Source organism: Branchiostoma belcheri, unplaced genomic scaffold (assembly GCF_001625305.1).
Source record: "Branchiostoma belcheri isolate BF01 breed outbred unplaced genomic scaffold, Haploidv18h27 scaffold14, whole genome shotgun sequence".
NCBI lineage: Eukaryota > Metazoa > Chordata > Leptocardii > Amphioxiformes > Branchiostomatidae > Branchiostoma > Branchiostoma belcheri.
Genome location: NW_017802824.1, coordinates 1,082,043 through 1,100,325, shown reverse-complemented (window position 1 = coordinate 1,100,325; position 18,283 = coordinate 1,082,043). Strand labels below are relative to the sequence as shown.

General features: G+C 37.9%; 2 protein-coding genes across 2 annotated transcripts in view; one reads left to right on the top strand and one right to left on the bottom strand.

The window, feature by feature from the left end:
• The window catches only part of LOC109464673 (C2 domain-containing protein 3-like), a 35,041-nt gene that overhangs the window by 7,895 nt on the left and 8,863 nt on the right, over window positions 1–18,283 (top strand). Inside the window, exons 10-13 of the mRNA XM_019761713.1 lie at window positions 1,234–1,470; window positions 2,427–2,570; window positions 16,353–16,464; window positions 17,915–18,070. Coding sequence (XP_019617272.1) covers window positions 1,234–1,470; window positions 2,427–2,570; window positions 16,353–16,464; window positions 17,915–18,070 — 649 coding nt within the window. The remainder of the gene's footprint in view (window positions 1–1,233; window positions 1,471–2,426; window positions 2,571–16,352; window positions 16,465–17,914; window positions 18,071–18,283) is intronic.
• LOC109464665 lies at window positions 4,133–8,420 on the bottom strand. The gene is made up of 4 exons (XM_019761701.1): window positions 7,666–8,420; window positions 6,810–6,920; window positions 5,781–5,966; window positions 4,133–4,926 (listed from the first exon to the last, which is right to left on the bottom strand). Exons 1-4 carry the CDS (start codon window positions 7,837–7,839, stop codon window positions 4,750–4,752), a joined length of 648 nt encoding a protein of 215 aa, XP_019617260.1. The 5' UTR covers window positions 7,840–8,420; the 3' UTR covers window positions 4,133–4,749.

The window sequence follows — 18,283 nt, the reverse complement described above, 5'->3', positions numbered from 1 at the left end:
AGAAATTTAAAGGACTTTCCTCAACTGTTGGGGGCAAAATATGAGCATTTTTAGTTGATTCAGAACCAGAATCTTTTTTTTTTTGCAAATCAAAAAAAAAAATGAAGAGGAGAATCAGAGAACCAACAAATTAAATTGGTGTGGCCCAATGATTATCAAAATTATAAGCAGATACTAGTATATAGGATAGCAGATGAACAGAATAACAAGAGCCTTCTGTACATAACTGACATTGACATTAACTGCCATTTCTTAGCACAATTTCATCACCATTTCATACTCAAAGTGTTTGAGTGTGACTATGTGAGGCATCTCTTTATTTTGGAGTACTGCTCATGATCATAAATACAATGTAGCTAGAAGTTTTGTTTGTTTTTGTTTGTTTGTTTGTTTATTCGATCTCCATTAGATTTACATGAAATCTATTCTTCCTGGAGTCGCAAAATTACAATGAAACAAATGTACAGAACAGAACAAAACAAATGTACATGAAAGTAAAACCAACATAACAAAAGGTGTGTCTTAATAAAAAAAAATAACATAACGCACACAACATTAACTGAAAACTAAACTTTAGTGAACGGGGAGAGGTCAGAGGTCATGGATGATTAATGTAACAAAAAAACGTTACAAAAAGAGGTTGCAACACTGCAAACCATAAACAGTAGTAAATCAACAAGTGGGTGCAGAACTGCAAATCATAATAACGATAAGTTAAGAAGTGCCCTATGATATAAAATAACTTAAACATTTTCTGTTAGAGACATCACATTTTCGCCTCACAGATATCAGTTTGCTATGGAATAAGATTGATTCAACTTACCACCTTAAAAGAATGACCAGAAAATGGACTTTGAAAATCTAGTTTTGCTGCCCTGAAATTGCTTTAGAAGTCTTTTTGTGAGAAGTGACATCACTTGCACTTGATTGTTATATTTACCTTTGCAGAAGGGAAACATTTTTTGCTCAGTTTCTTCTTCTTCTCCAAACAAATTAAGTCAGTGGCCTGGACCAGACGTCTGTCACCATGGCAACTAATACTATAGCAGGCACCCTGTGTTGTTGGGTTACATTTTGGAGCAACACAAAGTTGGAGGGGCTGGTCATGTGTTTTTGAGTAAGAATAAACAGCGCAGAAGTTTCTTGGGATAGGACATGTGAAGGTAAACAGCAGGCACTTGCTTTGCAAATGTTACTTTTCTTGTTTCTTTTCTACTTCTTTTTCTACCTCAGGATTACATGGGTGGTATCCCATCACCCGTCCTCCCCTTGGCTGGGAAAGAGGTGAGGATAACAAGCACGGCAGTCTCGAAGACCCATCCGACCAATCAGACGGCTTACAGCGCGTGGTGGGCGGAGCCGAGCTGTCCATCAAGTTTGCCCATGCTGATGACAGGGAGAGAGTGGTGCATGCTGGGAGGACCATGGGTTGGTGCCCAGAGGATGATGGGGAGGACCTGTGGATGGATGGTACATTGGTCCAAAATCATCTGAATCCTGATGATAACTTATTATAATAAGGCAATTCCAATTTGATTTGTTGGTTCTCGGACTTTTTCAGATAAAACATGAATCGACTGGGCGAAAAAAAGTAAAGAAATAAAAAGAAAATAAAGAAAATAAAAAAAATGAAAACAGACCTAGGTATCCTATGATAGCTCCAAATGCTATGATAGGATGAAATCAGCATATACATGATTGGTTCATAATTCAAACATTTAATTTCAAACTTTTCCTTTAACTGTTGAGTTACCTGTTATCAATCCGAGAACCAAAATATGAGCATTTTGGAGTCGATTCAGAGCCTGAAATGTTTTTTTTTCTTTCATCTATTGGGGCCAACATACATGTATGAGCATTTTGGAGTTGTTTCAGAGCCCGACTTTTTTTTTTTTTCATATCCGATATCAGAACAAAATTAAGAGGGCGAATCTGAGAACAAAAAAATTGGTGTGGCCAAATACTGGTTAAAATTCTACCTGGCATAGTACAACCTTCTTTTTCTTCTCATAATAGCACAACCATGGTCTCAAAATTACATACAAAAATATGTTGCAAAGGAAAGACATGCCAGGGTAATACATGTAGGTGCACTGGTGCACCCAACCTAAAAAATGGGTGCACAAAAAAGTTTTTGGGTGCACCATATAAAAATAGAATTACAGAGGAATGTCAGCAAAAACTTTTCTAAAGAAAAGTGCTACTAACAACAATTCTTAGATGTTGAGAATTTGCTGTATTCTACAGATTTCTACTGTACATTTAACATCTTTACATACGTAAACCTACAAATATATTTGGGTGCACTGGTGCACCCACAGAAAAAAATTGGGTGCACAGCTCCACATTTGGGTGCACTAAGGTGCACATGCACCCAGTATTTCGAGCCCTGCCATGGATGACCTGCGATTCTTGACATGCCACAGATGACTCGTCCATGACGAAGACATGTGAGTTGTGTGTGTCTGTGTCGGATGTCTGGTTCCCCCTACACTGTGCCCTCCTGCCTGGTCAGGACACGCTGGACAAGTCTGCTCGCTGTTACATACGCTACAAGTTCTACCACAAAGGTGAGCAATCTCTAACTTGCACCATTATAAATGAGGTAGAAGATCCTTTTACACTGGGAAAAAGTCAGTTCAGTTCAGTTTATTTGTTTTACCAGTAATTACAGCTCAGGCCATGCTTTCAGGTAATCCTGGATACACATAAAAATACATACAACAAATACACAGTACATAAACAATTACTAAATACAACATCCTAAACATCAACTGGATCAAGTCCTGCTCCTAATGATCTGTTTAAAAGTCATGAGACTACGGAGCTGTCGTTGCTGTAGCGGAAGAGTGTTCCACAGGTAAGGACCATAGTGCTGTAGACTGCTCCGGTATGTAGTGACTCTTGCTGGTGGACAGAAGAGTAGGTGAGGGTCGTAGTCCCTAAGACGTTTTAACTCTGATCGAGTATTCTGCAGACTTAATGTTGGAGGAGTCTCCCACTTGAACAGAGTGGGTAACATCATTTGTCCTACGATGTGATGTGGCACGTGTCATGGGACAGAGTTTTGAGTGTGTGAACAGGCCTGTTGCAGACTTGTTTACGTGCTCAAAATATCTGTCGATTATTTTTCTTACCCCGTGTAAATTGGCCCAAAGATCCCATCCTTCCACCGGGCTTTAAATATCTCCTAAACTGAGGTCAGGCACCCATTTTACACCTGGGTGGAGTGAGGAAAGTTATGCCTTTCCCAAGGATACAAGGTTTAGCACCGAATGCAAGGAATTGAGCTGCGACCTCTCGATCTTAGCCTAGCCACTTGGCCATAAAGATGTTATGCCAATGTTACGTATACAGACGAGTACAGTCAAACTCAGAGGTATTTAATGCTTTTGTCAGTGGGAAAAGTAATCTAAAAGCCATCAACAGAAAGTGACCAAAATGACCAGGACAGGTGGTCCTTATTTCGAGGTGACCACCGCTAAAGCTTTGACAGTAGATAATATGGTGACTGTGATTTTACTCTTGGAATATACATGTACTATAGTCCTTTAAGAGACAGAGACTTGTAGTAAATAAATTTTATCATTAGATTTTCAGCTCTGGGGTGTGTTCCTCTGTGATTGTGCCTTTTCTTTGTCAGCAATCTTGAATTGGTTATTTTATTCTCCTCCTAAATTTCACATTGGGGTTCTGAACTTAAATGTTCTATCAATAATAGCCTGATAATAGAGCTTGATTGAAATCTTGACCATATCTGACACTAGTTCAGCTAGAAGGTTTAGAACTAGCACCTTCGATAACCTTTGGAGGTACCGAGTAGATTTGCCAAAGCCTTGATTTAGCCTGTTTAATACAACATTTCAGTACAATAGAAGACCTAGTATGCACTACTTTTCTTGTACCTTTTGTAGATTGTTTGATGATGTTTGCTCAAGATTATACTCAGTCGATTTATGCAAACAAGGACAATATATACAGTACAAATGAAACGGTTCGGAAGTTCACAAAATTAAGTGCTGTAAAATACACGTATTTTGTAATATATGTAATACAAGAAGCTTCTGTCAACTTTACACACAAAAAACTTTTATTCAGATTCTAATCTTGTAACATGATCATAATATTTAGCATGGAAGCAGCTTAATAGAAAAATACAGAATACTATGGTTTTTCTTTCTCTACATACTTACACTTTAGTGAAGTAGCATCCACTCCTTTCGTCAGTGACTATTCATACAATGTCATATACTATAGCTAGTCTTGGTATATCAGCTTTTTGCTAATATACAGTCTCATATACATTACATACTGGTCTTTTGACTCTACAAAATAAATTCCTGTCCTGCTTTCTTATAAAAACATATATCTATTACTATTTTATAGCAATGTTCTAAGCATAAAGCATATTATTATTGCTCACTGTAAAGTACAGGGCAAAATCTATGATTAAATGTTATTAGGTATGATCTTTCTAGTTTTAAAATGCAAATGGCATGCAGTACAGTTGATCAAGCCTTGCACAAAATGCGATGTAATAAGTCTGTAATACTATCACTCAATCGCTATAAAAAACATGTTAATGATGTTTGTAAGCTATTAGTAATCGTACATCTCATTGTGAGATACGACATCACAAGCTACCCCTTACTGGGATAGATTCCAAGAAAAAAAAGCAACGTACAATGTGCATGTATCATCAAGTATACACGGTACACAAGACGGTTGCTAGGACGGAGCTTGGCCGTCTCAAGCCACGCTCTCCCGCTCCACCAGCTCGGCGAAGACGCGCTCCAGGTTGCTAAGGAACGTTACGTAGTCACGAAAGGTCAGGTACGCGTGCAGGGTCTTGGACCATTCGTCAAGGTTTGGGTTAGGGTTGACCTCTTCATTGGTGTTGTCAAAGGTGTGACCCATAACGTTGGCCTGAAATTCAGCAAACAACCAAGGATTTAGTACAGCTGCTATGTACTGTAGGCATCATTTCCTCTGGAGAGTCAATTCTTCAATATTTTTATCACATCCCATCATAGAATCTCGCGACAGAAAAAATAGGGAGATCATTTACATGTACCACTTCATGATTTTGCCAAGGAAAGAAACTTTAGAGACTTCAGTGCAAGAATAATTTCAGTATGAATAAACACAGATGTAGTTTCAAAATAACTTAATTGAAAATAGAGAGATAACATTTGCCAAGAAAATGCATAATGTTCACCTTCGCATAAGGTCTGCTCTGTTAATTCTTACTCAAACGCATTCATATTATTTGATATATTACAACATGATTTAACTCAACACTAGTTACCATGGTGACAGACGTCTGGTTCAGGTCATTGACCTTATTCGTTTGGAGACGAAAAGGAAGAAGAAACAGAGCAAAAACAATTATAATTATGTTTTCCTTCTGTGAAGGTAAACATAAATAGCTCCATGGGGTACTGCAGGTTACAAGTACATGTACCCAGGTTGTAATCACTAAGTTGACGTCACTTCCGTGTTGTATTACATGTTTTGTAGACTTAGAGGTCGGAAGGGGTTATGTTATTGGTTACCATTATATAACTGTTTGCACTGCTTTGTTTATGACGAGCAAAGTTCACATTTGCATACGTCCACTTGTCCACTGTGCTTAGACTAAGTCACTAGAATTTTGTAAACAATGTCTAAGCCAGTGGTCTTATACTTTTCAACAAAGACCTGTTAAAAGAAGTTAGGGCTTCATTGTGTTATGGATTATGCTTACTGGTAGTTTATTTTAGAAAGAAGAAGTTATTTACCGTAGTAGCCAGTGAAGTCTGGAGCTCTGTTGTCTTGGTGTGGACGTTGGCGACCTGTTCGTACACACCTTGCACCTGTCCAGTGGTGTCATCTTGTGCGAGTGTCAGCTCTTCCAGCTCGACTGTCTCCAGGTGTCTCTCAAAGGCGTGCAGATGAGCCTTCAGGGTCGTCAGAACCTCCGAATCCTGCAGCAAGGAACAAGATAGATTTGCAAAATTTTAATGATATTAAGTTTATTGCAAATTCATGCCTGAAGGCTAATTCCAGAGAACAAAGGATGAAGAACATTTACACAGAGTACAAAATAACTTCAAAATCTACATAATAAAAGGTAATAGTCTAAAGTTATAGCTATGTCTAAAACTATGTCTGAAGGGTTTGACTTCTCCTTTGTAAGCTTAATGGGGGTAATAAGTTCAAGATTTTTCCCCGGAACCAGGCCCCCTACGATGGGTCATATTTTTGGGACTCAATGTGCAGCAATTTGCCTTGTCCTTTTGTAACTGTTAAAAAATTCTGGTGAGAGCCCTGAAAGAGCCATGAATCATCTGGCTATATCTTTATATTGGTTCTGTGTCTACAACTAATGTAAGTGTTGTACTTCTTGGTTTCTGTCTTACGAATGTGTTCTCCTTTTCAATGCAGTAACTCAATTATAGCCGGCGCAACTGCTTTTGTTTACTGAGCAAATCTCTGTTGTGGTGGACAGAGCTATTTAGGTACCTTTTATGTCAGCATTCAGTCTGGTTTATGTGCCACCGTATTGTGTTTAATGTGGTCAGAAACCATATAACACACCGGTGGTTGTATTTTTGTACCTTGTCCAGTCATGGTTTCTGGATTGGGGAATTTCTCTGAATATAATATAAGGCAAGGATCTGTCCAGAATCTTTGAAATCCAATGAGAAAAGAAATATACGTACTAGATAGACAGCTCTGCTAAATGCAAAAATTATACTTGTTCTCAGAGACAGCATCTTGACAAAATCTTTAACAGTAATCTTTATCAGAAGACAATGTTCCCTTACCTGCATTGCACTTGTTTCAATGTCGGTGGCTGTTATGAAGTCGTCTGGGTCTGGGAGAGTACGAACGGTCTCATCTGGGTAGCTGGCTGTTCCACTGAAGTGGACAGTGTTCTGTAAAACACAGAAGGTACAACATTGTACAGTTCATGTACTGGTACATTTTTTCAGCAATAAAGTCATTCTCCATGCTGGTGGACATCTGTACTAGAAAATTTGTTCCAGACCAATTCATGTTGGAAGGGATTTTATCACACTAGCAAATTGCATTCCAGAGCAGTACTGATTCTGTAAAACCGGATTTTCTAAGTCAATTTGTTGGTCATTTTTTTATGTAGTCAGTTGAATGGACCCTATTCTATAGCATACTGATATTTCTGGTGAGGAAAAAACGTAATGTTACTGACGGAAAACAGTTGCCTGTTTTGTACCATAGGCTCAGATTATAGCTATAATTTATTGGTGGTACCAAAAAATAAAGGGGTCCTCATTTAGCTGGTTTTTAAACTATTTCACTATTTGAATCAAACATATGCCGACTGAAAAATCTATCATACCCCACTGGTCAGGGAATATACCTTTATGGCACTGTGTTCACATCACAATATTCAATAGTTGAATTACGTGACAGGCAAGTGTTGCCTTGCTCCAATTGGGAATGGCACTTTACACGTATTTCCCCCCTCAGTTAGAGGGATCCTGGGCCCTACTAGGGTTTAGGTTGGCGTCATAGGAAGGGCATCCAGCCATAAAAAATCTTGCTTCAAAAAAGACTTGCATTTGATGCAAGCACGTCTAACCCCCGTTTCGGGGGGAAAATGACGTTAAAATTGGAGAGAAAAAAAAATTTGGTACTTACAATGCTTCCATAGGCTTCAATTGTGAGGGCCAAAACGTGTGCTGTCTTCTGAAGGCTGGCTTCTAGAGCTTGGGTTACTGTTGTACCAGGAGCCACAGTTGTGACTGGAACTGCTGTTGTAGAATACAGGAGGCCACAGAAAACTGCCAACACACACACCATCATCTTTGCCATCGTAGGGTCTCAGTCGCTGGAAGGCTTGTGTCGAGGGAGAAGAAAGTTGTCTTCGCTGTGATGTAGACCTCAGGAGGCTCATATTTATAGGCACCATGGTGTTTTTTTAACATGTAAGTCATGCAGGTGTAATATCCTGTTATATCTGTAGGTGGGAAACTTGGGGAAAATACTAGGAATATGTAAATGAGGCGCTCACGTCAGTAGGTGAGTGTCAACGCTTTTTTTCTCTGATGTCCGCGTCTTTGTTCCTGGAAGATTCTTGCCGGGGAAACCCACCTGTGGTGCCACGCCTCTCCGGGGGAAATATTCCAGGAATGCTTGTCGTCATCTCTTCCTGTGTGTTGGCAAAGCTGTCGAGATCTCTTGTTGATCCCCAACACCTCACTTCCTGGCTTTTCAGTACTACCGGGCCGCCCTCTTTCACGACACGCCCACTCTGTACACAGAGCGTCAAGTGGAATACTTGTTATGTGCGTTGATTGTCGGAAGTTTTGTACATGTACATGTATACTCATGATGGTCAAGTGCAGGGATTTGGAATGAAAAGTAGTTTGTACAGTGTATAGCTTTTAAAAACCTTTTTCTTTCATTCTTTATAAATACAAGGATTCCTTTTGTATCTTTTTACAATATTGAAAGAATAGATGTGCCAATAATACTGAATATGGATACATCAGACGTTAATTGCCTTAGAACATTTTGACTTTCATAGAGGGTAACTGAATTTTTCTTGCCCCCAAAATGTCGTCAATCTGCATATTTTTATAAATCTTTTGACCAGAATTTTGTTCTGTTAGTAGGAAGTGTTTTCTTCCTTGCTATCATATTATAAATAAAGAATCATCATTATCATCATATCTTGCTATCATAAAAGAATGGTGAACTATAAAGTTAGGATTGAATTAAATCACATTCAAGATTTGTATGCATTTATAACTTATGAGGTGTTTTATGTCTGTTTGTTAATGTATTTATTGTTTAAAATGTGGGGTGCTTTTTGCTTGTCCCAATTTCTTATGTCATAATGAGTCAAATGTTATCACTGTGACAACTTGTTTTTTACGTTTCTGAGTCTGGTGTTTATTTTTCTTAAAGTACAAACACAGTAAAATGTAAAAAAGGAGAAAAACATACTGTTTGTCGATCAGTTAGTTTCTGTTCTTTATCTACACAAATGTCAGAAGTCATCCTTTATTACCATTATTTCCTGTGCCAAACAAACATTTCCAGTAATGCGATAAAAATATAGAGTAAAATATTAACAGCTGAGACAATAAAGGTCTTGTTTGAGAGATGACAAGACTGACTATTTCTTTTTATTGCAACAGCCTGAAAATATAGGGTAGACTGGTAAAAATACAGTATTTGAGGATATTGAACAGTCCATTGTCAATGCTTGTACAGTACTGTTTAGTCACAGTGAACAATATTACTAACTATTCTTCGAATTTCTAGCAGACCAAATCCTTGGTCATAGGTGTAGAAAATATTGGGTAGACTGGTAAAAATATTGGAGGATATTTGACAGACCGTATTGTTTAGATGCATGTGTACAGTACTGCTTAGTCACAGTCAACGATATTACTAACTATTATTTGAATTTCTAGCAGACCAAGTCCTTTGTCATACGTGTAGAAAATATTGGGTAGACTGGTAAAAATATTTGAGGATATTTGACAGACCATATTGTTTAGCTGTGTACAGTACTGTTTAGTCACAGTCAACGATATTACTAACTATTCTTTGAATTTCTAGCAGACCAAATCCTTGGTCATAGGTGTAGAAAATATCGGGTAGACTGGTTAAAATATTTGAGGATATTTGACAGACCATATTGTTTAGATGTGTACAGTTTTGTTTAGTCACAGTCAACGATGATTACTATAATTCTTCGAATTTCTAGCAGACCAAATCCTTGGTCATCGGTGTAGAAAATGTCAGGTAGACTGGTTAAAATATTTGAGGATATTTGACAGACCATATTGTTTAGCTGTGTACAGTATTGTTTACTCACAGTCAACAATATTACTAACTATTCTTCGAATTTCTAGCAGACCAAATCCTTGGTCATAGGTGTAGAAAATATTGGGTAGACTGGTAAAAATATTGGAGGATATTTGACAGACCGTATTGTTTAGATGTGTACAGTTTTGTTTAGTCACAGTCAACGATGATTACTATAATTCTTCGAATTTCTAGCAGACCAAATCCTTGGTCATAGGTGTAGAAAATATTGGGTAGACTGGTTAAAATATTTGAGGATATTTGACAGACTATATTGTTTAGCTGTGTACAGTATTGTTTACTCACAGTCAACAATATTACGAACTATTCTTCGAATTTCTAGCAGACCAAATCCTTGGTCATAGGTGTAGAAAATATCGGGTAGACTGGTTAAAATATTTGAGGATATTTGACAGACCATATTGTTTAGCTGTGTACAGTATTGTTTACTCACAGTCAACAATATTACGAACTATTCTTCGAATTTCTAGCAGACCAAATCCTTGGTCATAGGTGTAGAAAATATTGGGTAGACTGGTAAAAATATTGGAGGATATTTGACAGACCGTATTGTTTAGATGTGTACAGTATTGTTTAGTCACAGTCAACGATGATTACTAACTATAATTCTTCGAATTTCTAGCAGACCAAATCCTTGGTCATAGGTGTAGAAAATATCGGGTAGACTGGTAAAAATATTTGAGGATATTTGACAGACCATATTGTTTAGATGTGTACAGTTTTGTTTAGTCACAGTCAACGATATTACTAACTATTCTTTTAATTTCTAGCAGACCAAATCCTTGGTCATAGGTGTAGAAAATATTGGGTAGACTGGTAAAAATATTGGAGGATATTTGACAGACCGTATTGTTTAGATGTGTACAGTATTGTTTAGTCACAGTCAACGATGATTACTAACTATAATTCTTCGAATTTCTAGCAGACCAAATCCTTGGTCATAGGTGTAGAAAATATTGGGTAGACTGGTAAAAAATTGGAGGATATTTGACAGACCGTATTGTTTAGATGCATGTGTACAGTACTGTTTAGTCACAGTCAACAATATTACTAAATATTCTTCAAATTTCTAGCAGACCAAATCCTTGGTCATAGGTGTAGAAAATGTCAGGTAGACTGGTTAAAATATTTGTCAATGAGGATATTTGACAGACCATATTGTCAAGGTGTGTATAGTACTGTTTCGTCACAGTCAACGTTATTACTAACTATTCTTCGAATTTCTAGCAGACCAAATCCTTGGTCATAGGTGTAGAAAATATCAGGGGTAATAGACTGGTAAAAATATTTAGGCATAGACGTTTTGTATCACCAAATAAACACACTTCCTACCAGGAAGTGTGTGGACCACTGTGTGTTTGATAAAAAAATTAGTCCGGAAGCGTTTAAAGTTACTTGTCTTTTTTGTTGCTTTAATCGTAAACAAAAATTCTTTTACAAAGAGTACTTCTTGCTTTTGAAAAAAATTGATTTCTTCTACTAGTAGGCTTCTTTTAGGACTTAAGTATGCAACTTTGAAGTCTTGAACGTGGATAAAACCTTTTGTTAGGAGCTTGTGTGAAATTATCTCAAGCTCCTAATAAGGCTATTTTTTTTGCACATACCAGAATTGTGGCTGCCATACTGCATTAGCAAACAGCCCCACGGTTAGGAGATCAAGTCATGTGGAACATTTGTGTGTGTACAATGTATCTTTTGTTAGGTTTGACCTTTCAATTTGACCAAAGATTTCATGCTCTATAATTTATAAACTGTCAAAAAGCCTATTTGTCCAGGTGATTAGTGTGTGACATGTTGCTTGCAATGTTTGCATCTATTTCAAGTAGAGGTTTGCCAAGGGGATTATTTTACTGTTTCAGTGTTTGTCTATAGTTACCTTTACTGTTTGGTATTTAAAAGTATTCTATCTTATCTTGATAATCTATTATTACCCGTTTGTTACTGTACAATTTAGAGGTGTCTTCAACTTATACACAATCCCAACCCAAATCTTCAGAAAATAGCCTTACCAGTACTCTAAAATCTTATGTCAAACCGAGCAAAAAAAGTGTGCAGAATATGTTGTCCTTCTTTAATGCACTCTTCATTTTCAGTTTTCTGTCAGTCAGTTGAATGTATGAAATTATGGTTTATTTGCAAATTGACATAAAACTAAAACGACCTAAATAATACAATGTAAAAAAGGCTGAATTATGTAGTTTTAGGGAACACACAATTGTACAAAATATCATTAATATTTACAAACATAACCAAACTAAATAACAAGAAGACAAGCCCTCCTGTATAGAAAATATTTTACTGTCTGTGGGTCATCTCTGTTTTTTTTTCTCTGAATACAACCAGGAAATAAAATGTAGTACAGAATCAAAGTTGACATCCCAATCAGCACACTCTACTACAATTGACGTCAGCTAGTACAGTGTACAAATACCTCACGACTTGTCTTTCGATTCGTAGAACCTGTAGACTATTTTGAGCTGGTACTTGAATTCACGATGAACAGAAAAAGGAGGATAGTTGTTTTTTTTCTCTGAATAAGCAAAGCCAGGAAATACAAGTAGTATATATATTAAGTTAACAGCCCAATCAGCACACTGTACTACAATTGTTGTCCTCTACTACAATTGACGTCAGTAACTCCTGTGTAAACTACACAAACGAGTTTGTACATGTTGAGAAGGTTAAAAACCTCCTTGGTAATGTCGAATAGCTCACGACTTGTCTTTTGATTCGTAGAACCTGTAGACTATTTTGAGCAGGTAATTGAATGTACGACGAACAGAAAAAGTGGGATAGTTTTTTTTCTCTGAATAAGCAAAGCCAGGAAATAAGAAAAGCCAGGAACTACAAGTAGTATATTTAAGTTTACAGCCCAATCAGCACAATGTACTACAATTGTTGTCCTCTACTACGATTGACATCAGTAACTCCTATGTAAACTGCACAAACGAGTATGTAATATCAAATACCTCACGACCCGTCTTTCGTAGAACTCCTTGACTATTTTGAGCTGGTACTTGAACGTATGACAAACAGAAAAAGGAGGATAGTTTGTTTTTTTCTCTGAAAAATGCAAGTAGTAAATACAAGTAGTTGACATCTCAATCAGCACACTGTACTATTGTACTCTACTACGATTGACGTCAGCGACTACTGTGTACGTAATGTCACATGGCTCACGACCCATCTTTCGTAGAACTCGTAGGCTATTTTGAGCCGGTACTTGAATAGAATGCATGACGAACAGAGTCACAAAGAGACGTCATGAACAGACCGTTTCATTCTAAAAACAGGGGGTACCACCTGCATGTGCAGGTTAGTGCAGGTAAAATTGGAGCTGAGCAGGTATTTCTGGTGTCTACCTGCACCTAACCTGCACTGGTCCATGTACTGGGTATATGCAGGTTAGTGCAGGTAAAATTGGAGCTGTGCAGGTATTTCTGATGTCTACCTGCACCTAACCTGCACTGGTCCATGTACTGGGTATATGCAGGTTAGTGCAGCTAAAATTGGAGCTGTGCCGGTGTTTCTGATGTCTACCTACACCTAACCTGCACTGCTCCATGTACTGGGTATATGGAGGTTAGTGCAGGTAAAATTGGAGCTGTGCCGGTATTTCTGATGTCTACCTGCACCTAACCTGCATTGGGTCAAAAAAAACAAGCTCCAGACACTAAGAGGTCAATCATATGGTCAGCTGTGGTAGGCCTCAGCTTAGGACTGAAAAAAAGTCTAAAGTAATTGTTACCATCATGTAACTTTTTACACTCTTTGAAGCATCAAAGGAAATGTTGTTTTTGAGTTTAGCCTTCACACCTTTTGAAAAAAAAACAGTAGAGGCGTGTCCCGGTGTGTGATGGTCCAAATCCTACGTCAAGTGTCTGGAGTTGGTGATTCACTATGTGGTGATTCACCAGCAGGACTTTGTGTCGGCCGACCAAATCGATAGTCTCGATAATCTCGTGTCATGAGGTGTACATTCCATATATGGTACCGATAAGTCATATCACCTGAAGTCATATCACCTGTCAAGAGATACGTGACGGTGTATATATGGCACACCCTATCTTGTAGGAGGGGTATTGTCGCCCCCGTAAAGGGGTGGTTGATAAGCCCGTCGAAGTGCCACAGATAATGATCATTATGATAAGGATTCCAAAGTGTACAGACTTGTTAATTGCAGGAGCAAAAGTTTGCGGTCTGAAAAAAAATTGACATGTTACAGAACTATACGTTCGCGGTGGCGGCAGGTGCAGCAAAAATAAGTTGGGGAATTATCTGTTCCCGGTAATGATAAGTTCACTGTACAAAAGTAAATACTACAAAAAAAATCATGAAATTACAGTACCACCTGTCCTAATGATAGTACCCTGCTCTCAATGGAAGTTATATTATATAACCCCTTTAGGAAGTGCCAGTAATCCTTTCCTGAAGATGTTTTAAGATTTACCCCCCCCCCCCAAAAAAAAACAAGATTTGAGGTGAATCAGAACACTCCCTGACTACGCCCACTCTCTGCATTTGTGTTACAAAATGGACCTATACCATTATTACGTCACAGTTTGTTTACCTGTTCTAAAGAACATTCTAGAACGTTCAGTTAAAGAATAAAGATCATTTCAAAGTTTTCAAAGTCAGGTATGTTTGATTTTTGCTACCTCTAGTTGTGTTGACACAGCATTACATGCCGCATGGGTGATTTAGCTGTGACATTAGACGAAAGTAGTACTGTATTAAAAGCCTTATATTAGGCTAACGCTACACAAACACACACCGCGCTACGCACCCCTGTACAATATAAACGTTGATTGACCGGCATTCATTGCAGTAAACAAACTGTGACGTAATAATGGTATAGGTCATTGTTTCTTTTCTTTGCCGATCCGTCCAGGTCCATGCTTACCTCAAAATCAAGCTGAAACTTTAATTTTTCACCAAACGAGCATTGTCTACACGCAAAAATTACCCCTCAAAATTCAGGATATAGCGTTTCAGAGGGTCTAGATAGTACCCTGCTTTCAATGGAAGTTATAACCCCATTAGGAAGTACCAGTAATCCTTTTCAGAAGATATATATTTTAAGATTTACCCCAAAGCAAGATTTCAGGTGAATCAGAACACCCCCCTGACTACGCCCACTCTCTGCATTTGTGTTTACTGTTACAAAATTGTTTCTTTTCTTTGCCAAGGTCCATAATGCTTACCTCAAAATCAAGCTGAAACTTTAATTTTTCACCAAACGAGCTTTGTCTACAGGCAAAAATTGCTCCTCAAAATTCAGGATATAGCGTTTCAGAGGGTCTCGATACTACCCTGTTTTCAATAGAAGTAGGAAGTACCAGTAATCCTTTCCTGAAGATATATATATTTTAAGATTTCCCCCAAAGCAAGATTTCAGGTGAATCAGATCACTCCCTGACTACGCCCACTCTCCGCACACACCCCAATTAGAGATTATACGTCAAGGCAAGGAGGTTAAAAATTTAACCTTCTTGGTCAAGGTCAGTGACATTGCCAGGAAGCAGCTTTGTGCTGATAACAAAGGCAAACAAACACCTTACAGATCCCCATAAAGCCTTCACAGGGGTACAGTCACATCTCTGTAATTCCCGGTAGGCATGACCGAGGGGCGAACTTCAAAGCACCATGTTATCATAGACAAACTTTCGCCCCAGCATTGAAGGCATGTACACGTGGGTTTGTTGATAATTAGACATTCGAAGAAGAAATTCCTGTTGAATTTGTTGATATTTAGACATTCGGGGAAGAAATTCCTGTTGCGTTAGTTGTTTGAATCGAAAGTTAGTCATGATGATGATGATCACCCTTAACATACAGTAAAATCGAATTGAATTTTAAATCTAGATTGTAACTTCAATTGAAAATATGACAGAAATACACACAGATACTGGGAAGCATACTTCACGTATTCTATGTACATTAATTTTGTATATGCACATATTGAACAACAACATGAGTTACAAGGCTTATATCATGCTAGTACCTTGTACCTTGATCCCTTAACCCAAGTCAGGGTCATGGGTGTACAGCATGGTGAAGTGTTCTCATAGATTTATGTATTATCACATTTGTATGTAAAGGTATCAAAATTAATGTAAATACTAACTAGTATACAGCACATTCATGCCAATTCTCAGAAAAATAATATCTTTGAAAGGCACTTTACACCCATTTCTTCATTTGACTCAGGTATAAATGAGTACCTAGCTTCGGTTAGGTACTATGTCCTCTCAGATAGGAGGTTTTTAAAAGGACAGTCACACCTTGAGCACGTTAAAGATCCCACCGCACTTATCGAAAAGAGCAGGGGTCCTTCCCAGTGTGAGTGGTTCAAACCTTACAGTCTGGTCTCAGGTTTGACATCTTGAAGAGGTGATAGTCACCTGTTATGTCAATCATTCCACAAATGTGGTAAATCTTCATAAATAGATAAAATAAAAAGTGTATACTTTGTATCTTCACAGCACCATGCTGTTCCAAGTCACATGAGCTGGAGTTGACAGCAGCTGACTACCTGAGCTGTCAGACAAGGTACAGCAGGAGGATGGTGTGTCAGCTCACACAGCCACTACATTGGTGAGTACGCCCAAGTCTTCACTCTTTTTTAGGCCATGTTGATTTGATTATTATGGATGACATCCATGCATGCATGAATTTTTGTCCATTTCCAAAAAAAGTTTTTGACCATACTGTAAATTGTATTAGAGTCGATTCCGCGTCACCGAGTGGGTTTTTTCTCCATGTTTCTAATACGTTTGAATTATTTAGAAGAAAAGAATACCCTAGTAACAAAAGTTCTAAATTTTTCAAAACTTTGAAAATGAAAATTTGAATATATTTGAATTCATTTATATATTTCTGAAACATTTTGAAAGTGACTGTACAAAGATCTCTTTATTTAGAATAAATTTGAACTACCCATTTGTTTCTTTCACTATTCGAAATATTTAGAACTATTTCAAACAAATGAAAAATGTTAGATGTGGGTAATTGCCCCCATAAAAGTAGGTGCTAATCCTACTCTTCTGTATTCTTCTGTATATTTTTAGATTTCACTGCTGGACACTGGTGGCTCTTTTGTTGTAAGGCATCAATGCCTGACACCCAGGCAGTCTACCCTGTACTTCACAGGGATGTGTGAATTACTTCCTTCCCATCCCACTGACCTATTTACAAAATGTTAGAAATAATTCGAAATAATGGTAAAAAATGGTAGAGTGCTGTTAGAAATATTTAGAAACTATTGGAAATGTCATATTCCACATCAGGAATATTTCAAACGTTTTAGAAAACCATGGAATTATTTAGAATATTGACAAGATGTTCAAAATATTTCCAAATTATGAAATTTCTTAGACAAACAATTACAAAGAATTCAAAACATTTCTAAATAATGACAATAACAACCCACTCGGTGACGCGGAATGGACTCTAAGCAGCTGCAAAATGAGCAAATACCATAAGTTGCAAAAAAATATTGGAAAATGATAGTACCAATGAGTGACAGTCGTAGAATGCCAAAATCAATGCCAAAGGAAAAGAAGAAAATGTCTGGTGATCATGACAGTGTTCGTTGAATATTTGATCTCTGTGTTGGAATAAAGTTCAATATTTTATTATGATTACTACCAACACAGATGAACTTTCATGATACATGTATTTTGGTATTCTTTAATATCATAGGCTCCCTAATCTAATATATAAAGCCAGTGACAATACTGTCTTTAACACTGAACTGCTAAAAAATAATGAGGGCCTGCAAGGGGGGGGGAGTCCCGACAACGCTCTACGCTGAAGTCGGAAACCTCTCGATTACGCTTTTCGATAAATTCCAAGTGGCTACAACGCATTACGTAGAATACGCTGTACGCAAAATATTACAACGGTCCGTCTACGCTCTACGTAGAATTAAAACGGCCGATTACGCTCTACGGAAAAGGGCTTGCGGGCCCCCAATAATGTTTATTTTGGCAAATGAGTCACACTCTTCAGAACTTGAAAGCTCAGCACACTGTACTGCCTGCAGGTATTTTCGTGAAGAGAGGCTTGAGGTGCAAGTGTGGGTGGCCTTTTCTTCTGGTAAGGAGGCACGGAGGCCGCGGAACAGGGACCGACTTGTTGGCTCAGCTTACATCAACCTCTCACCACTGGCCGGTGCACAGAGAAGAGCTCAGAGGATCAGGTAAGCTGGCCATACTGGTACTATGTACAGTGTAGTGTGTCAAAACAGAAGTCTTTTTGAGGCCACGATGTCTTAATTTGTTGTTTCTCTGATGTTTTTCAGGAAAGATACTCAGTCTATAAATCACTTTATATTTGCGGTACTTTTATATCATGGTGTTCGTGGTTAGCCTGGTTACCAAACCTATTATAGCTCCCGAGTCCTACATCCTCT